Below are 19,260 nucleotides of genomic sequence, written 5' to 3' on the forward strand. Positions count from 1 at the left end.
GGCTATTGGATGTCAAGCATTTGATAATTGTGACGTTTAGTTCTAGCGTGAAAACCCACTACCTTATTCCATTAGTAGCGAGGGATCTGTTATATATGCACCATCCCACAGACAGGATAGCACATACCATGACCTTTGATATACCAGTCGTGGAGCACTGGCTAGATTGACATAAAAGATGTATACATACTACCAGGTATACACGTACAAAAAGAAGATTAAAAAAAAAAAAAAAAAAATACAAATGTAATATTTCTTATTTAATTATTCCCTACTTGTCCAACCGAAGGAGACTTTAGGTTTTGTATCCATCCATCTGTCTGTCTTTCTGCCTGTTTGTCTGTTCGTCTGTCAGACATAGCTTTCTTGACTTTTTGTTTGTTCTTCGAAGCCCCAAGATACTGAGCTGAAATTTTGTATACAGAACTTTACAGATCAGGGCCTAAAAGGCTCTGCTAGACAACAAAGTATCCTCTTTGCAAGTATTTTATCATTGCACTGCGAGATCGCAAAGTTGCGAGAGTTTCAGTGAATTAGACCCCAGCTTTGACTTCCATGGTGATTTACCCATGTTTCACTGAGTTATGGCCCTTGAAATTAGATAACATGAAAATATTTTGGACCTCGTACAGGATTTGTGCGTGCAGCAGTGCTCTCATCAAAATGCAGGTCATCTAAAATATTTATAAAATCCGTTAGCCATAGGATCAGTGTTTTAAAAACTTTATTAGCCACGATTAAAAATTCACTAGCCCTACTTTACTTTAAGTTGATACAATTTTACTAAATGATAGTAATAATCAGATATGTCACCTAAAGAGGGAGATAGAGTTTAAAAACACTAACATTGGGTGGTGGTGGTGGTAGGGGCAGGATATTCATATTTACAAAATCAACTTAGCTGCAACATTTTACTTCTTTTGTTTTTCACTAGCCATCGGGCATGGCAAATGTAGTTATTTACTAGCCCAACATTGAATATCATTAGCCATGGGGATGGGGCTACCATAATCTAGAAGCTCTGCAAAATGCTTTTTTATTAAAGGTCCACAATCATGGCACATTATTAATACACAGTATATCAAACAAATACGTAATAAAAATAAAAAACAAAAATACCATCCCAGTTATTAATAAAGTGACTTTTTGTATAACGCTTGGGAAAACCCCCCACTGCTCAGTCGATTTGACCCGCATCAGAGCTGTGATGTAGCATCAGACGTTCTGTTAGTAGGTCAACATACATGTACCAACAGCAGAGAATGATTATTTGAAAAACAGCTGATTCTTAACAGACGCAAGTTTGGACATGTTGGTCTTAAAGGCATACTGTCACAGATTTAAGGACCTTATTTCTCTTTTAATGAATAATAAATAAAAATTACATTAATTTTTACAGACCAAATCTAGCTATTGCATCACTTTAACTACATCATGATAGAGTAAAATCCATGTCAACTCTCTCAGCAATGTTAGTTTTTGAATTATGGACCATTGCCATAATTCAATTATTTTTACAAAATATCATTAATAAGTGGAGTATGGTGGTTACGTAGATGGTTGAATAAAGTATGTTTAGAGACAAATCAAATATATATATTTTTAAGTAATACTTTGTTAGGCCATGAAACAGGTCAGTGGTCTGTGACAGTATGCCTTTAACACATTTGTACACAGGCAGGACACAAGTTCAGTCCCGACTTTTGAAAGTTGGATGTTAACATTTGACTAATAAAAATATGTGTTCAGATCAGAATGCATTTAAAACAACAAGCAGAATAAATAACATTATTTTATTGATTAATATCACATAAAATAGGGATCTGAATTTATTGTCGTAGACAGATCAGTATGATGCAATACAGGTATGAACACATACAAATAATAATACGATTTATCTTGCTACCTACACCCGTTACTACAGGTGTTGTCCATTGTTTGTTAAGCTTTCAAAGAGGTGCGATTATTTCTGTGGTGTCCTAATTACTGGGAAACTGCTGTCATTGTTAAAAGGTGACCACAGGCAGACAGTAGGTATGATCACATGCGGGTGTAGACAGTATAGGGACAAGATCGCGTGCAGGTGTAGACAGCTAATTACTACAGGAAAGGTTCTTTTGTTCTTGAATTTGCATCCGAAGTCTGGAATAGAAGGCATCCGGTGTCGACAGATTTTTTGTTTCCTAATACACACAAAAAAAGAGAGTTAAGTACCCTAGATATAATTAGTACTGAAATAGCCCCATTCGTAAAAACTGCAAATTACGTAACGAATATGTCAAGAATGATGTTCCATCAAAATAATAGGAGAGTACAAGGACAACTGTGATGTCCCATAACAGAACGACATGCACGTGCATCATGCCACCCATGCTTTGCTCAAAATGCAGTATCAATACACTGCAATTGTTGACATTTAACGTCACTGTGTTGCATTGTTGAAGTTTAATCGTTGAATATGGCACGTCAATGGTTATCAGAGGCCCAAAGATGGTGTATTATTGGTATGCATGCGACCGGCATGACCTTCAAAAGTGTAGGACGTCAACTGCATGGGGTATTATTACACTGTAATCAGCAGACTGATATGAAAACACGGGCATACCAATGCTGTAAAGGATCTCCCATGGTCAGGGAGACCGCGCATGATGTCACAGCACGAGGACAGGGCCCTGCTTTGGCTCGTACGTCGTCAACCCTTTGCTACGTTTCCTGTTCTGAAGAGCCAATGGTTACCCAATAGACGGATGTCAGCCAGAACAGTGAGGAATCGTCTGACATTTGCAGGATTGAAGGACAGAAGGGTCATCAAAGCGTCCCATTCTTGCTGATCATCATGAGAGATGCCGTTTAGCGTGATGTTTGGCCCGGAGAGGTTGGAATCTGAGGTCCTGGCAAAGAGTACATTGGTCTGACAAAAGCCGGTTCCTGATCCATATGTCACAGATGGCCGATTGAGAGTTTGGAGGCATAAAAATGCTGCCTACACACCCAGGAACATACGACCTATGACCCCGTATGGTGGAGGTTCAGTAATGGTTTGGTGTTGCCTGTCACATGATTGTAAGCTGGATCTTGTCGCCATCCAAGGCAACATCAGTGGTAATCGGTACATTCGTAACATCCTGCAACCAGTTGTTGTGCCGCATTTTGACAACCATCCACTCACCACCAGACCTCTGTATATGGATGACAATGCTAGGCCACATCGTTCCCGAGCAGTAACAGCTTTACTCCAAACTGAAGCTGTGATGGCCCTGCCCTGGCCGGCCATGAGTCCTGACCTAAACCCGCTAGAGCATGTTTGGGACATCTTGGGGCATCGAGTACAGGCACTGACCCCACCTGTATAGACTCTGGCACAATTAGAGGCAGCTCATCATTGGGAATGGCAACAGTTTCCCATGCAGCAGATAGACGACTTACTGGAGGGATGAGATGAAAGGTGGAAGCTGTCATCCAGGCACGTGGTGGGTTTACCCGCTATTGATGATTTGTGTCATGAATGTCATCTGTGAACTTCAAATGACATTTTTCATCATCAGTCATGATGTTGACTTGTGTTTCTGACTCTGCACCTCAATACTTATTGTGCCTCAGTTTTGGCTCAAATACAGTATATTGGAATTCTCCTCAGAATCATGATTAATATTTCAAAACTGGATACACTTGTTATGTTTTCTTACTGTCAAAGATGTATTCTTGCAAAACACATTTGTTTTTCGAGGTTATGTTATCAGGCTTTCAACGCCAAACCTCGTAAGACAAGTCATTGTGAAAAATACAGGGGCTGCTTAACTTGTTTCTTTGTGTATAAATTAATGGTAGCTGAACAGGACTTTAAAACTGTGCCGGTTTATACACACATGCACACACTCTCTCTCTCTCTCTCTCACACTCATACACACACTTTCACACTTTCTCTCTCTCTCACTCACACTCACACTCACTCTCACTCTCACACTCTCACACTCTCACACTCACGCTCACGCTCACGCTCTCATTCTCACTCTCCTTGTTCTAGCCAGTGCACCACGACTGGTATATCAAAGGCCATGGTATGTGCTATCCTGTCTGTAAGATGGTGCATATAAAAGATCCCTTGGTACCTGAAAAATGTAGCGGATTTCCTCTCTAAGACTATAATATTTATGTCAAAATTACGTATGTATGTATGTATGTATGTATGTATGTATATATATATATATAAATATAAATTTAGTGTATATAGAGTGTGTGTGCATGCATGTGTGTGTGTATATACAAACTTGTGTGTGTGTGTGTGTGTGTATGTGTGTGTATATACAAACTTTGTGTGTGTGTGCGTGCATGTGTGTGTATATACAAACTTTTGTGTGTGTGTGTGTGTGTGTGTGTGTGTGTGTGTGTGTAGTGAAACCCCTCAAAACCGGACAGTCATAGGACCAAGAAAAAAGAGGTTTCAGTATTGAGGTAAACCGTTTGTTGGTTGATGTTCTCTACTTACATAGTAACTAATAAAACTGCCAAAACATATATATACACATGCACAAAATGTTTGTATTCAATTATGAAATACAAGCCCCACATTGTTTTATCGTTCTAGGCTTGGTACCCTCCACTGGGGGGAGAACCCACACTATGTATATACATGTGTATATATGATTTTATAAAATGTAATAGTTTAAAAAAAAAAGTTTGATGGGGTTGGGGATGGGTCCCCGTGAAGTGGTCACTGCAGATCCTATCCCATCATGATGGTCCTTTCCATTACGCACGGGTTCTGTTTAAGAACCACTTCCATGCAAGCCCTGTGATTGTCGGTTTGTTTAAAGTTCAGAAAAACTGCTGAGCACTTTGATACATCCAAACACTAAACTAAAAGAATATTCCATCCGTACAATTCAATTCAATATCATAAAATTTTCGCGTTTTAAAATACATGTGTTCCACCTTCCCAGTAAAATGTCTGAAAGGCTGCGAATCACGCTATCATGTTATGCCTGTTAGCACGTCACAGGGTCACGTGACTTGGCCCTTGGAGTCGACAGGCTTTTTTGGCAAGCGATGGGAAAAACACAATTTTTTATTGCAAATATATTAAAAACGGGTAAATTATTTTATTTTATTTTATTGATGCTTCATATATATTTTAAAAGGTATATGTAGATACTAAACAATAGTGAATTACATTTTTGATAAACGTTGACCTTTAAACTTTTAAATGTTTGAATTTTATATTTTATTTTAATGATTGTCATCTTGGGATACATGCATACATGTACATGTATAATATTATGTAGTTTGATCAACATTATTGGGTTTTCTTTAGGTATAATTTTTTTTTTCTTTCTTTCTTTGGTATAGGCCCTGGCCCCATGCTTATAAAACTTTTAGAAAAAAAAAATAATCAAGAAATTGGCCATGATTGTTGTAATCATTTTATGAATTGAAATAAAAATGATATATGACCAGTTATAAAAATGTTGCATAATACAGTTTGGCAAAAACCTCCTCCACCATAATGTTTTATAATACATCCAATCATCTTTTAGAATTTCTGCCCCGGGGTACATGTAGATAGTAGGGATATACCAAATATATGTCATGATAACCAATTATATGTGCGCATATATTAAATTTATGCAACATACAACTAATGAGACTGCGGTTTGGACATTCCTTACCTTACCATAGTCATTGCATATAACTACAGTTAGATATATAATTAGATATATTTCCCATCAATGATTTATCCAGGCATTCTGTAGGACTGAACATAAGCAAGTGTCATTGACAATTCCCAATTTAATGTGTTAATATTCTTGTAATCATCATGTCTGATGACTTAATTTAACACAACGTGCTTTGTATCATTCAGTTGCTTTAAAGGGACAGACCCTAGTTTCAACGCGTGAAAATTAACACTAAGTTTAGTTAATCTACAAACCTGTAACACATTTGGATAAAGTTACAACAGAGTGAAACAAAAGTATGTGACTTTGAAATGGTGAAATACCCTCTAAAAATAGAGTAAAACTTGATTCCATAACTGTTACTTGTCAGATCGATGCATGTAATTATGAGAAATACATTTTGTGATATTAAAAACACCAGAATGACCAAAAACACTTTGAATGTATGGAAATGGATAATCTAAGCAATAAAATCTAAGTAAAGTATGATTTCAGTTATCAAAAACGGCTCGAATAGTAAGAAATATGCCTTAGTGTTTAAAAACTAGGGTACATTGTATGTCCCTATAAGAAATCGCGGTTATGATTAAATCGCACTCATTTTTCCAATCCCATCAGCTATGGAACCCTACTGAAAAACCTGGATAAATTCCAGGTAAAAATCCCTTTACATGTACCTTTGTATGTATTTTTTCCAATAGTCTCTAACAAAAGTTGAGTAGTATGTTATTTTTTACAACGTTTTAGGCAGAGAGTACGCCAACAGACAAGAAGAGGGAAATGTTGAACATATTATCAAAGAGAGGGCCGAAGGCGTTTGATAAGTTTTACGAAATTCTCGACAACAACAAGGAAGGATCAGCAGCTGATATTTTAAAGCCAGAGTTGTCAGAGCAGAGGAAAGCGGAAGAAGAAAGAAAACTAGCTGCTGTTGGACGAGCCAAAGCATGTGTTCCGTTAGATGATGACGATGATTATGACCTGCCAGAAAGTAAGTCTTCTCTAGAAATCAGAATGGTTGGACTTTTGTTATTGCTAGGGTCAGACTACCAACTGTGACAACGAAGTTGGCCAACTTGACGGTTACATTGTAATTTCCTAAACTCCTAACAACTGATTGGTTGTAGAAGTCGTATACGATGAAAAACGAAAATTGTAAGAATGCTCGGACTGGGAACTGGACAGTTGTAGAAGTCATGGGAGCAGAAAGTTGGCCATCTTTGTGGTGGCAGTTGGTAGTCTGAGACTAGCATAAACTGTAAATTTAGCAGGATTCTGTTATTTGACAAATACCAGAAAATGTGTAAGATTATGCAGGGCTCGAAATGGCCTGTGGCCAGGTCCCCAAATGCGACCAAATCCCCGTTTGGGCGACTTAAATATTAAAACATAATGGCATAAGTCGCCCAAATAATATTATTTGAGTGATCTTCTTAATATAATATATGAATTACTATTAATAATTGTATGACATATATTTATTCCACTTTAAAATCTTGCTTGTAGGTCACAAAATTGAACGTATCGGCTTACTGTAATTTGCCAACATTAATTTATATACTGAGAGGAAAAAGAAATGTTGGGTCAACTTTAAAGCCAGCAGATCAAATTGTATGACACGATATGTACAAGTGTACTACATATGAAGGACGGACACTAATGATAATACTGGTAGTTTTTTTTATTGAAATGTGAAATAAATGGCAACATAATCCGATGGCAGATGAGGATACCCCCTATAATTGAAATCAAACACTCATGAAAACAATTCATTAGTATCCGTCACATGTCATTTAAATATTGTTAGTCTGTGTATGAGTCCACTAGTCTCACTGGTCTCACTAGTACTGTGTGTGACCACCCCGTGCCTGTGTAGCTGCCCTGACCCTCCTGGTCATGGAATTCATCAAGGCATTCACACTCCTCATTGGAATGTTATTCCATTCGTCGACCAAGGCATCTCTGAGATGGGCAAGGGTGATGGATGGGTTTGGATGATTCCTCACTCTCCTGTCCAACTGATCCCACAAGTGCTCGATATGGGGGACAGATCGGCGCTGTAAGCGGGCCAGTCGAGGTGGACGATGTTGTTTGCTGCAAGGAAGTCTCTACACACTCTTGCAACATGCGACCTCGCGTTGTCTTGTTACAATGTCAGGTTGTTTTGCTGGACAAAGGGCATGGCATGAGGCTGCAGGATGGCTGTCAGGTTCCCAGCGATGACCACCAAAGGCATTTTCAACCCATGGGAAATTCCACCCCAGACCATGACTGAGCCATCCCCAAATCTGCCCCTCTCATCAACACAAGCATCGGCAAATTCCCATGATGTTGATACACGTGACGTCGCCTGTCCGGCCGGAAAAGTTTGAACCTTGATTCATCCGTGAACAGTACATGCCTCCATTGCATCATGCGGAACCTTCCCGGTGCATGTGCACGCAGCCAATTCATCCGACGTTGTCGATGTAATGGCGTCAGAGGGAGATCAACGTAGGGACGACGCATAACGAGATTGGCCTCTCTCAGCCGATTCCTTACAGTTTTGTGGTGGATGGGACAATTGTGGGTACCTATGGTGTTGCGAGCAGTTTTAGTGGCAGTAACGTGATGATCGTGCAAATGCGCAAGCCTGATTGCTCGGTCCTCTCAGCGTGACGTTAGACGTGGACGCCCGGACCGGGGATGGTCGGCAACCCTTGAAACTGAAACGTGAAACTGGGTGCATTTTTTATGACAAAAGGACAACTCGATGCAGTCTAGGATTCTTTTATTGGATCCCCTAACCAACAGGATGTGAGGATCCTGGTGGTAATCACATCATCAACATCATCAAAAGGATTTCAAAAAATAAAAGACCCTGAAATAATATTAAAAACCATAATCAATAACATATCGAAATATACATATCACAGTCATCTACTTCCACAAATACGATATATCTTTATAACATTATCTTAGTATTATCACACAATGAATAGGATTGACACATTCAAATGTATCAATACATAAATACAAAACTGCCACTATATATAAATACCGTAAATTCAATTGATAATTGAATTTACATAAACATTTACAGTACACATTACTGAATGTAACTTTTTACAAAGCACAGCATTGTGCTTATATCATAATGTTAAATAAATACTAAAATGCATATTATATGTACATTCAACTATTGTACCTACCGACTGTGGGTCAGGTCTTTAAGTAGATGCTGGTTGTGCTCTACATTACGGGATGATAACTTAACAAAATAAAGCCTTGTTAACTTAGGTACTAACTATTATAAAATACTCAAAAGTACATTACACATTCTTCAATAAATAAAATATATTAGTTATTTAATTATTATCATTATAAACATCCATTTTATACTTATCTTTGATAAATATATCAAGTTACATATAATTCAGTTATTAATAAAATCTTTACTTAAACCTATCATCTTAAGAATGCACTAAACATTTAGCCATTAACTACATAGCTCGAGTCATGTTATATGTAACATAATCAAATTATTATTAGCTAATTAATTATCCTTTGATAATGAAACTAGTTAAACACACACTTTAAACATTAATTCATTTAAAATTAATAGTACATTACGGGATGCAATTACCGTGGCTATTTGCTGTTAGTATTTGTGCTGAATGAAACTTGAAAACCTGGAGCTAAACAAAAAAACGTCTTTTCTGGTCTAAAACTGAATTGCCTCTGACCAGGTAAATTGAAAACCCTAGAAACAATGACACTGGGCTTGTCATTGAATTGGTTACCTGGCCAGGCCACAGAAAGTCACTACCCAAGCTGACTCAGCCAAATACAGAGTGAAACAAAAGAATAGCCAACCAAGCCAACTTAAACAGAAACATAATAAAGAATAAAATACATGAATAGTGTTTTAAAATAATGCATGTTTGTCATATAATGTCTGTTAAAACATCCTGTTACAAACGTATCACAAGATGTTGTATGGTTCGAACATTCACATCAAATTGCACGGCAACTTGTCTTTGCGTATGACCTTGCATGAACTGTGAAATTGCTTGACCCCTCTCAACTTCGGTCAAGCATGGCATAATGGCAATTAAAGTTTTACCAAATAACGCATCGAATTGTGTTCTGTAACAGGTAACACTACAGTGTGGTATGAGTTGTACCCCAGACTTTGTCCGAATCATGCTTTTAGTGATTTTCACTGTCTTGCCGTACGCCGCTCCCTATCACACTTCATCGAGTGTGGATTCAGGGTATAATGCACAATAACACAATGAGTTATTTGAACAAACTCCATACAAATCCGCCCACTTATTTAGGAATTTTCCCACAATTTATGACCCGACGTTTCTTTTTCCTTTCAGTATATTATAAACATTGATGTTGTAGACCAAATGTCATCCTGATCCAGTTCGTAACCATTTGGAACATCTCGACCGAATACGCGATCAAATCCGAACATTCCTGAATGCCGTCTTAGTTTTCATCATCTGCTTCGTGGTGTTACAATTTCTGGTTGTTGATTTTTTAAATCTCGATTTATTTGGGATCTATTTCTTACAAATACTTATATTAAACACTATAAACACATGAACAACACTTAGCTAACACGTGAACAACAATTATGTAGCCCACTTGGTTGCACATTTTAAAATTTTATTATACGTTAGCTATCCCTGGGAGACGAGTCATGCCATGCAATTTTGCATTGATGATTTAATCAAAAAATTATTAAGTTCAGACATTTTGTAAAATATGTACAAAATAAGTAAATAATTTGCTCAGGTCAGTGTTTTCTTTTAATTTTGTATTTCAATATCATGTATGTTGGTATCTTTGCTATCTAGAAGCACATTTCATATGCTTAATTATATATAATGCTTAAAATCTGAAATATGAATATTTCGTATTTGGGCTACCTAAAGGAAGTTTGATCCATTGAAAATGAAATTTTAGTGGCCCAGATATTTTTGGGCCACCATATTTTTTGGCGAGTTTTGAGGCCTGTTATGAAGAATCCCATGACATTTATGTTACAATATGTTTATGATTTCAGCAGTATGCTAAAAACAAATCTTCTATGTACGAAATTATTTGAAGACAAAATCCAGTTTGGGCTTCTTACAAATATTCAGACGACCAGAAACACAATGAACATACAGACACTGATGGGTGTATACTACCAAATCAAATCCCATAGACGACAATAGTAACATATGTGGCTAAAACTCCTACCTGCAACGTATCAATCAACATAAACACCACGGATATAAATACTACCACCCCTCACACTTAAAGTGAATCAGAAAAAATTGGGGGTCAAGCTGCTTGTTTCTGAGATAACGGGTAGCGTCTATGACTACCCTAGTTCCGCACAAAATTCGAGTACTTTTTTTTACAGGTACCCCATACATGTTTCAAGCACAAGGCTACTTGATACATTGGTACTAGATGAAATAAAATTGCATTTTTTTTTTTTACCCAGATAAAACTATTATTTTTTACAACCAACACACTCACATTTATAACCAATCACAGGACTTGTGGTGTTCACTTCTCTATCAAAAGTTGGGTGCACCTCAAACTTTGACCCAGCCGGAAGTTATTTGGTTTAGTACTACCTATATACTGATAACATACATTTTTCAAAAAGTGTCCAGCTATGTGTCTTTATGACAACCAGTGTCTGGTGTATTCTGACATAAACTGACAACCTCACTGAAACTTGTTTCTACAGTGCAGCCTAATATAATGTACACCTCAAAAGGCTTATATATTGCACACAGTTTTGTACAAATGCAATATGTCATATTAAACAACAAAATGTTTTAAAATAAAACTCCTGAAGATATTTACTTTCAGTTAGGTATGTGTACTCAGGTATATATGTAGAGACAACAAAGAGTACATCTACCCCTTTAAAGAATTCCATTAAAACACATGCACTCGATTGACCCCTAGATTATGAAGACCTTAACAGGCACATCAAAGAAATATCAGTATTAAAAAAATGCACTGTCTCAGGAAGGAAACACCAACATGACTGTACCTGTATGAAGTAATGACTTAATGTCCTGAACATTAGTGTTGGGAGGAAATCCTGTATGCTGGGTGTGGGTGTCTTCAAGTTACCAGGTGTGGGAATTTCAAATCCTTCGGCCATACTGATTTTCACAATGAATCATCAAAACCATTGCCAGCCATGCACCAATATTCCTGACTATATTTTATTTATAGCCTACTGTAGTTGGAGGTTTTAATAGTTGTGATATCTGGAATTATCATGTAGCTTTCACACATTTATTTTTGATTAATTACTGAAAAAAGCTATTTTTAAATGACAAAATTATGCAAACATCTATTTTCTTGCATTATTTTCTAATCCAGATTAATACAGTATGTATATTGGATGTATTCCTACAATCTGTAATTCAGCATTTTATTTAGCTAGTAACATTAGGTAATACAGCTTTAACAATAAAATAAATTATCAACTTAATCCAAGGCAGATAATCAAATCTGAAAAAAATTGGTTCTGAATCTAGTATAAACTCAAAATGCTCTTCATGAGAGCTAACTAAGTGATTATTAAGAAGAAAAAAAATGATCTGGAGATCTAAATATATGTTTAACAACCTTATTGTATGTATACATTGTAAATAAGAACAGAAGGCAAATTTACTAGTAATTATGTTTTTGGTAAAGTTTTTCTTCAAATTTACTTTAAATTTTGCATAAAACTACAAATTTGTCTAAAATATACCTTAGCACCCTATAAATATCTCAAAATGACAATAAAAATCAAGTTCTAAATTTACAAATTTGAGTTTTCAGAATTTCATACATGAAAAATTAACTATGTTAATGGAAACTAAAGACATTAACCCACTATTGGCAAATGTTATTTTTAATATAAAAATATATTGCTATTAAAATCTTAGTTCAGGTTGCCTATATATAATACCATATTTAAGAGCAGTTGTATATGGCAAGTCAAATACCATGTAAAAAGAAATTATTGAAATCTTTACAGTATGAATTATAGGCCAAAACCAACTTTTCCTCAGTGCTAACATTGATTCAAACTCCATTCAGAGCCATGTACAGAGATTATTGTCAAGGTCAAGGTCATTGTGAACTTGCATGGCCGAGTGATGGCTAATTAATCAACCAGTATAATTTAATTAAATAAAATGACAAAATTATAATATTTTTTATTATGCACTGAATATGTGCTATAGGGTGTATACTACCAAATCAAATCCCATAGACGACAATAGTAACATATGTGGCTAAAACTCCTACCTGCAGCGTATCAATCAACATAAACGCCACATATATAAATACTACCACCCCTCACACTTAAAGTGAATCAGAAAAAATTGGGGGTCAAGCTGCTTGTTTCTGAGATAACGGGTAGTGTCTATGACTACCCTAGTTCCACACAAAATTCGAGTACTTTTTTTTACAGGTACCCCATACAAGTTTCAAGCACAAGGCTACTTGACACATTGGTACTAGATGAAATAAAATTGCATATTTTTTTTACCCAGATGAAACTATTATTTTTTACAACCAACACACTCACATTTATAACCAATCACAGGACTTGTGTTGTTCACTTCTCTATCAAAAGTTGGGTGCACCTCGAACTTTGACCCAGCCGGAAGTTATTTGGTTTAGTACTACCTGATATTCTAAACGGTAACCAGAAAATATATTAACATCGACTACATCGCACCCTCCTCCCTCCCGTCTTTTCACTGTCACTCTCCATCTTTCTGACAGAAAATAATTTGAGGGTATGTAATACAAACAAAATGTAAATTGTAATTGAAATTGGACATGCACATAGATGTACTTTTATGAATGCTAAACAGTGGTTCTCATACTATAATCTTTCTTGACATAAAAAAATGTATCTATTAATTTTCAAGAGTTTAAGGTACATAATTTTACCCTTCGCAGTCCCTGGCATGCATCTAATTGCCTCTGGGCAGGCTACGCTTGACATTTGTAGATGCGCTTACCATGACAATACACTGCATGAAGTAGGAATTCAATAATTAAATTTACGTATATCAATATTTGTATTTTTTTGCACAGTTCTTTACATTGTGTTTTAATTTAACTGTTGGATTTTTATATTGAAGTTGATTAGGAATTTATTTATGCATTTTCTTTATGCTCATGGGTAAATACATGGTGCATATAAAAGATCCCTCCCTGCTAATCGAAAAGAGTAGCCCATGAACTTGATGAAGTGGCGAGAGCCGATTTCCTCTCTCAATGTGTTGAGTATATCGTTAAATAAAAAAATTATCTCTTTCTGTTTTTAAGGTTTAGCACTGCCACTCACCAAATTGACCAGTTGTTAAATTTTAAGAATAGGAAATGTTACTTAAATTCGGTGAAAATATTTTGTGTAATGATTGATAATTTGTTGGAAATTAACTGTGGGCTTTGTATTTTGAAAAAAAGAGAAGAAATTTGGTGATTGTTTTTGCTAGCCCAGAGCTAGCCCTGTTGTTAAACAAACCTTAACTTTGTTTGTTTGTTACATTCTTCAGCATGGCCTGATATGAACCGATTATCAGAAGATGTTACAGTAAAGGTCTGTGAGAAATCGGGGCAGATGTATGAGAGGTTTATCAGATCCAACACAGACAGTGGACAGGTATGTGTATGCCCCTACTTCTCTCTCCCTCCCTTCCTCTCTCTCTCTCTCCCTCCCTCCCCCCCCTCTCTCTCTCTCTCTCTCTCTCTCTCTCTCTCTCTCTCTCGCTCTCGCTCTCTCCCTCCCTCCCTCCCTCCAAATTTATGATAAAATTCTTTATTATGAATTAGGGGCGGGATTTAGTTCAGTCGGTTGATCGCTCGTCGGAGGTGCTTGTGTCGCAGGATCGAACCACCTCAGTTGATCTGTTTTACTAATTTGGGTTTTCTTGTTCCAACCAGTGCACCACAACTGGTCAAAGGCCGTGGTATTGGGAAAAGTGCATATAAAAGATCCCTTGCTGCATTAGGAAAAATGTAGCAGGTTTCCTCTCTTGACTACGAGTCAGAATTACCAAATGTTTGACATGCAATAGCAGATGATTAATAAATTAATGTGGTTTAGTGGAGTCGTTAAACAAAACATTTCTTTTCAACATTACCTGTCCTCAGACCAAGTGCATTTCCCTCCCACGCTAATAGTCTGGTCCGAACATCCCAACAGATAATGGGATCCATGGCCTAAAATTCTTCTACTATATGCTCCCTCTAGTTCCGATGATGTGATTGTAATTTCCTTCTTTTTCTCTTCTTTGTCGGTTCGGATGTCTTTTCTTTGGCTGTGTTTCTGGAGTCAAAAATTTTGGTTTTTCGTTTTATATTCAATATAATTATGGTGGATTTTCTCCATTGTATTATTATTTTTATCGATGTATTCTTTTGGCCTTTTCACTTGGTATCAAGTGTTATTTTGCCAAATTTATTTGTGTATGTGCTGGGTAACAATTTGCAGTCGCCATTTGCAAAATGGCATCTTTTCTTTACCGGCTTTATTCAGTTCATGGTTTGTTTTCTTTCTATTTCACAGATTGAAAAACGTTAATCATGTTGGATACTATTTCAACTCGTTTAGTTAGATTGTGTGTTCGGTGTAGAAAATTCATGTCAGGTGATGATCCTCATGAATTGTGTCCTAGTTGCCATGCTCCGTGTCATGAGGGAGCAAGATGTGGCACTTGTTCCGGTTTGTCTTCGGAGGAGTTCACTGCTTACCTAAAGGTCATCTCAAGCCAGTTCCGGTGTCTATAGCTCCGTCTCCCATTTTCGATTCAGTTGCTGACATCTTGAAGTCAATGTTGCCTGCGATGCTTAAGGAAACCATGGCTGCCATGTCGGCCACCAAGTCTCCAGCAGTTTCGGATGCAGGGGCGATTCTAGTCCCTTTGGGTTCTGATCCAGTGCTTACTTCAGCTTCGGTGGTGGATGTGGTACATCCTATGAATTCCACCAGGCTCCCTATGATGGCCGTGGCTACCAGTAGTAGAGCCACTGAAAATCCGCGTTTGACAGGCAAATTCCGCGTTGGAAATCGGCCGATTCCGCTATTTTCCGCGTTTGTGAAAAATGGCAATTTCCGTGATTTTCCGTGCGGTAAGAAACCGGTAATTCCGCAATGAACCCATCATTTGCATACAAACCGTCGTCAAAACGGCAATTTCTGTGACTTATATATTCAAGAGCGGACACAAACTATACTAAATTACAGTCTAGTATTTGATTGCATGTAAACATATAAACAATAAATAATCATACATTGCATTGTATTACAGTATATACTGTAATACATACTGGCATCTGTTAATGAATGATGCCAGTCTGGGTTAAGTCTGTTTCAACAACAATTTAAATGTTAGTAAATTTAAGATACAATTATTGAATGAAAATGTTGTTAAAAAAATAATCTTTCATACTGCAGTGAATCAGAATGTTTTATTTTGGAAGTATTTAAAAATAAAAACAACATTTAATTTACAGATACACAATAATAACGGTTTAAGGTTACATTTCGGTTAATACCGTTATTATCGGAAACCGAAAGTGACTGAACTTTATGATGCGCTATGTGCCATTGCGTTAAATGTATTTTAAGTTATTGTCACTTACCAGTCAAGTAAGAAAGCATGAGGTTATTTCAATGAATAAGAAGTCAAAAGGTCTCTTTATCGACAAAAGTACGATTTAAAAAAAAACAAATTGTAAAAATAAATGAAAAAAAAGGACTATTTTGACCAAAAATACATGTTTTCCGTGTTTTCCGCGGAAAATGGGAATTCCATGATTTCCGCGGGTTTTCGTTGACTCTACAGTAGACGGCCCGAGAAGACGGGTTCCATGGGACATCGGTCTTTGCACTCATTATGAGACAAGTCTAAGGACTCTGGATCTCACCGAAGCTGCACCTGTAGTCATTCTCCACGGCCTCCTATGGGTCCCTCGGATCGCCATCACCATTCTTCATCGGATGCAGCTTCCAACACTTCCAACGGCTCCTGACCAACGGTCCGTATACATGTCTCCAGTAGCGGCTAGCACTTCAGATGTGCTAGGGTGATGAGAGTTGACGAAACGCAAGAATGTGTTTCCATCACAGACTCCATTCAAGCATGTGAGAGGTTCTTTTCGTGGAACATCATCAAGATGTATTCAAGATGTTGACTGTTCAAGATGTGCTTACTGTACATGGTGCATCCAGACGACTGGCTGGCTTCACTAGACCTGAAGGATGCTTATCTTCATGTGCCAATCCATGTCGCTTACCTGAGGTTTGTCCTTCAAGGCAGTCATTACAAATGGACAGTCCTGCCTTTTGGGATATCCGTGGCTCCATGGCTTTTCACCAGAATCACCGCTCCAATGTCGCAGTTTCTTCATTGCAGAGGTATCTCCTTCTACCTGTACCTAGACGATAGCCTGATGACGTTTCAGATCAAGACTCAGCTCTCAGTCCATGTCAACATTGTACTGCAGTTCCTTCAGTCTCTCGGATGAATTATCAACCTAGAGAAGTCCCGGTTGACTCCTACGCAGGACTTGCAGTTCATCGGAGCCTGTCTTCGTCCAGATCTCAGTCTTGTCCAGGTCCCCATCGATTGTTGGTCGAAGATTCAGTCGATGGTCACCAGGGCCTTGTTGACCCCGATGTCTTTCCGTGACTGGCAGAGCCTTTTGGGTCTCTTGATGTCGATGCAGGACTTGACGCTCAAAGGTCGACTCCAACTTCGTTGGGTCCAGATGTTCCTGTATACCTACATTTGGTACAACAACCCCGAGTTGGTGATCAGTCTACCAGTCGACCTGCAGTCCAGCCTTCAATGGTGGCAACCATTCCAAGCAACCCACCATCTGTTCGTCAATGCGTCTCTAGAAGGTTGGGGAGCCCATCTCAATGACCAGACTACGTCAGTGCTGTGGTTTCCAGAAGAAGCTGGTCTTCACATCAACCTATTGGAGATGTTGGCTGTTTACAATGCAGTTCTCCACTGACATCAGATGTTGATCGGAACGTCTCTCATTGTGGCCACAGACAGTGTTACTGTGGTGGTTTACATCAATCGCCAGGGCGGTACACACTCCAGCAGTCTTCTGCAATTGACGTTTTGGCTGCATGGTCTGGTCGATGTCATCCCTCTGCAGATTCATGCTCGACATATTCCATGGGTATCCAATGTCCTCACAGACACTCTATCTTGTCTGTCAGCACATCAGTCAACAGAACGGATGCTACATCCGGAGGCCTTTCGATGAGTGTGTAACCACCTGTGGACACAAAACATCGATCTCTTCACTACACGGTTCAACCATCAGCTACGAGTGTATGTGTCTTCGGTCCCAGATCCAGACACCATAGACCTCAACGCCTTGGCCATCAGTTGGGACAAGATGGACGCCTATGCATTTCTGCCTCCAATCCTGCTTCCCAGGGTGCTGCAGAGATTCCAGCAGTTCTGCTGTCGCCTTCTGCTAATCATGCCAATGTGGCCAACCAGGGTGTGGTTTCCAGACCTCATCAGACTTGCAGATCCAAATCCACTTCCACTGCCAGACTGGGATCATCTGTTGCTGCATTCCACGTCAAGATTACACCATCCGCAGCCTCGCTTGTTCCAGCTACACACGTAGACATTATCACCAATGGGTTAAAGAAGAAAGGTTTTTTTTCCCAGACCACAGAGGCTATCTTGAAAGCTCATTGATCGTCCACTACTGTGGCTTACAACGCTTGGTGGCTGTGCTTCCACCGATGGTGTATCCGGAAGAAGATTAAACCACAGACTATCAGAGTGCCTCGTCTAGCCAACTTTTTGCTGTATCTGTGTACATCACTGAGGCTCAAAGGGTCAGCCGTTGCAGGCTATGTTTTGGTGATTGCCACTGTTCGTGATCCTGCTACCGGAACGAAGTTCTTAGCCATCCCTGAGATTCACAAAATGATCTAGGGTTTCAAGCTTGAAGATCAAGTTCAGCATTTTTGTCAACTGCCAGATCAAGCGTCTCGGTGATATATGGTTCAAGCCTTATCCTCCATTGTGGGCCCGAAGGATGTGGAGGACTTATCCTTGTGTCCTGTGAGAGCTCTGCAACATTACATTGAGAGGACTAGATCTTTCCGTCAACGTCATAAGAGACTTTTCCTCTCCTGTCACCAGAGTCACTTGAAGAACATTATGAAGAATACAGTGGCTACTTGGATTCAGTCTATGATCCTGTCTGCATACCAGAAGGAAGGTTTGCCTGCTCCTTCAGCTACTAACCCGCATGAGTTATGTGCCTTGGCCGCCACAATGTCCCTGCACTGTAACACACCCATTCACCACATTATTACTGGTTGTTTCTGTGCTAAGGACTCCATCTTTGCAAACTATTATCTGAGGGATGTCTCTACTGAAGATGTCGAGGGTTTGCATCATTTGGGTCATTGGTGGCTGTGCACTCTGATGAACACTAGTCGTCCTCGTCGCCTTTGATGTTGCTGTCGGATTCTGGACTGCACATTGAGATGTCCATTGAATCGACAGGTGAGGACTTG

The 19,260-nt window shown here is 38.5% G+C and overlaps 1 protein-coding gene across 4 annotated transcripts in view; it reads left to right on the forward strand.

Annotated features, from left to right (window-relative positions):
- Positions 1-19,260, forward strand: part of LOC121390663 (caspase-2-like) — an 83,272-nt gene that overhangs the window by 5,692 nt on the left and 58,320 nt on the right. For all 4 annotated transcript variants that reach the window (XM_041522532.1, XM_041522530.1, XM_041522531.1 and 1 more), the window contains exons 3-4: positions 6,423-6,666; positions 14,249-14,355. In XM_041522532.1, the coding sequence (XP_041378466.1) occupies positions 6,423-6,666; positions 14,249-14,355 (351 nt within the window). The remainder of the gene's footprint in view (positions 1-6,422; positions 6,667-14,248; positions 14,356-19,260) is intronic.

Source organism: Gigantopelta aegis, chromosome 15, assembly GCF_016097555.1.
Source record: "Gigantopelta aegis isolate Gae_Host chromosome 15, Gae_host_genome, whole genome shotgun sequence".
NCBI classification, from domain to species: Eukaryota; Metazoa; Mollusca; class Gastropoda; order Neomphalida; family Peltospiridae; genus Gigantopelta; species Gigantopelta aegis.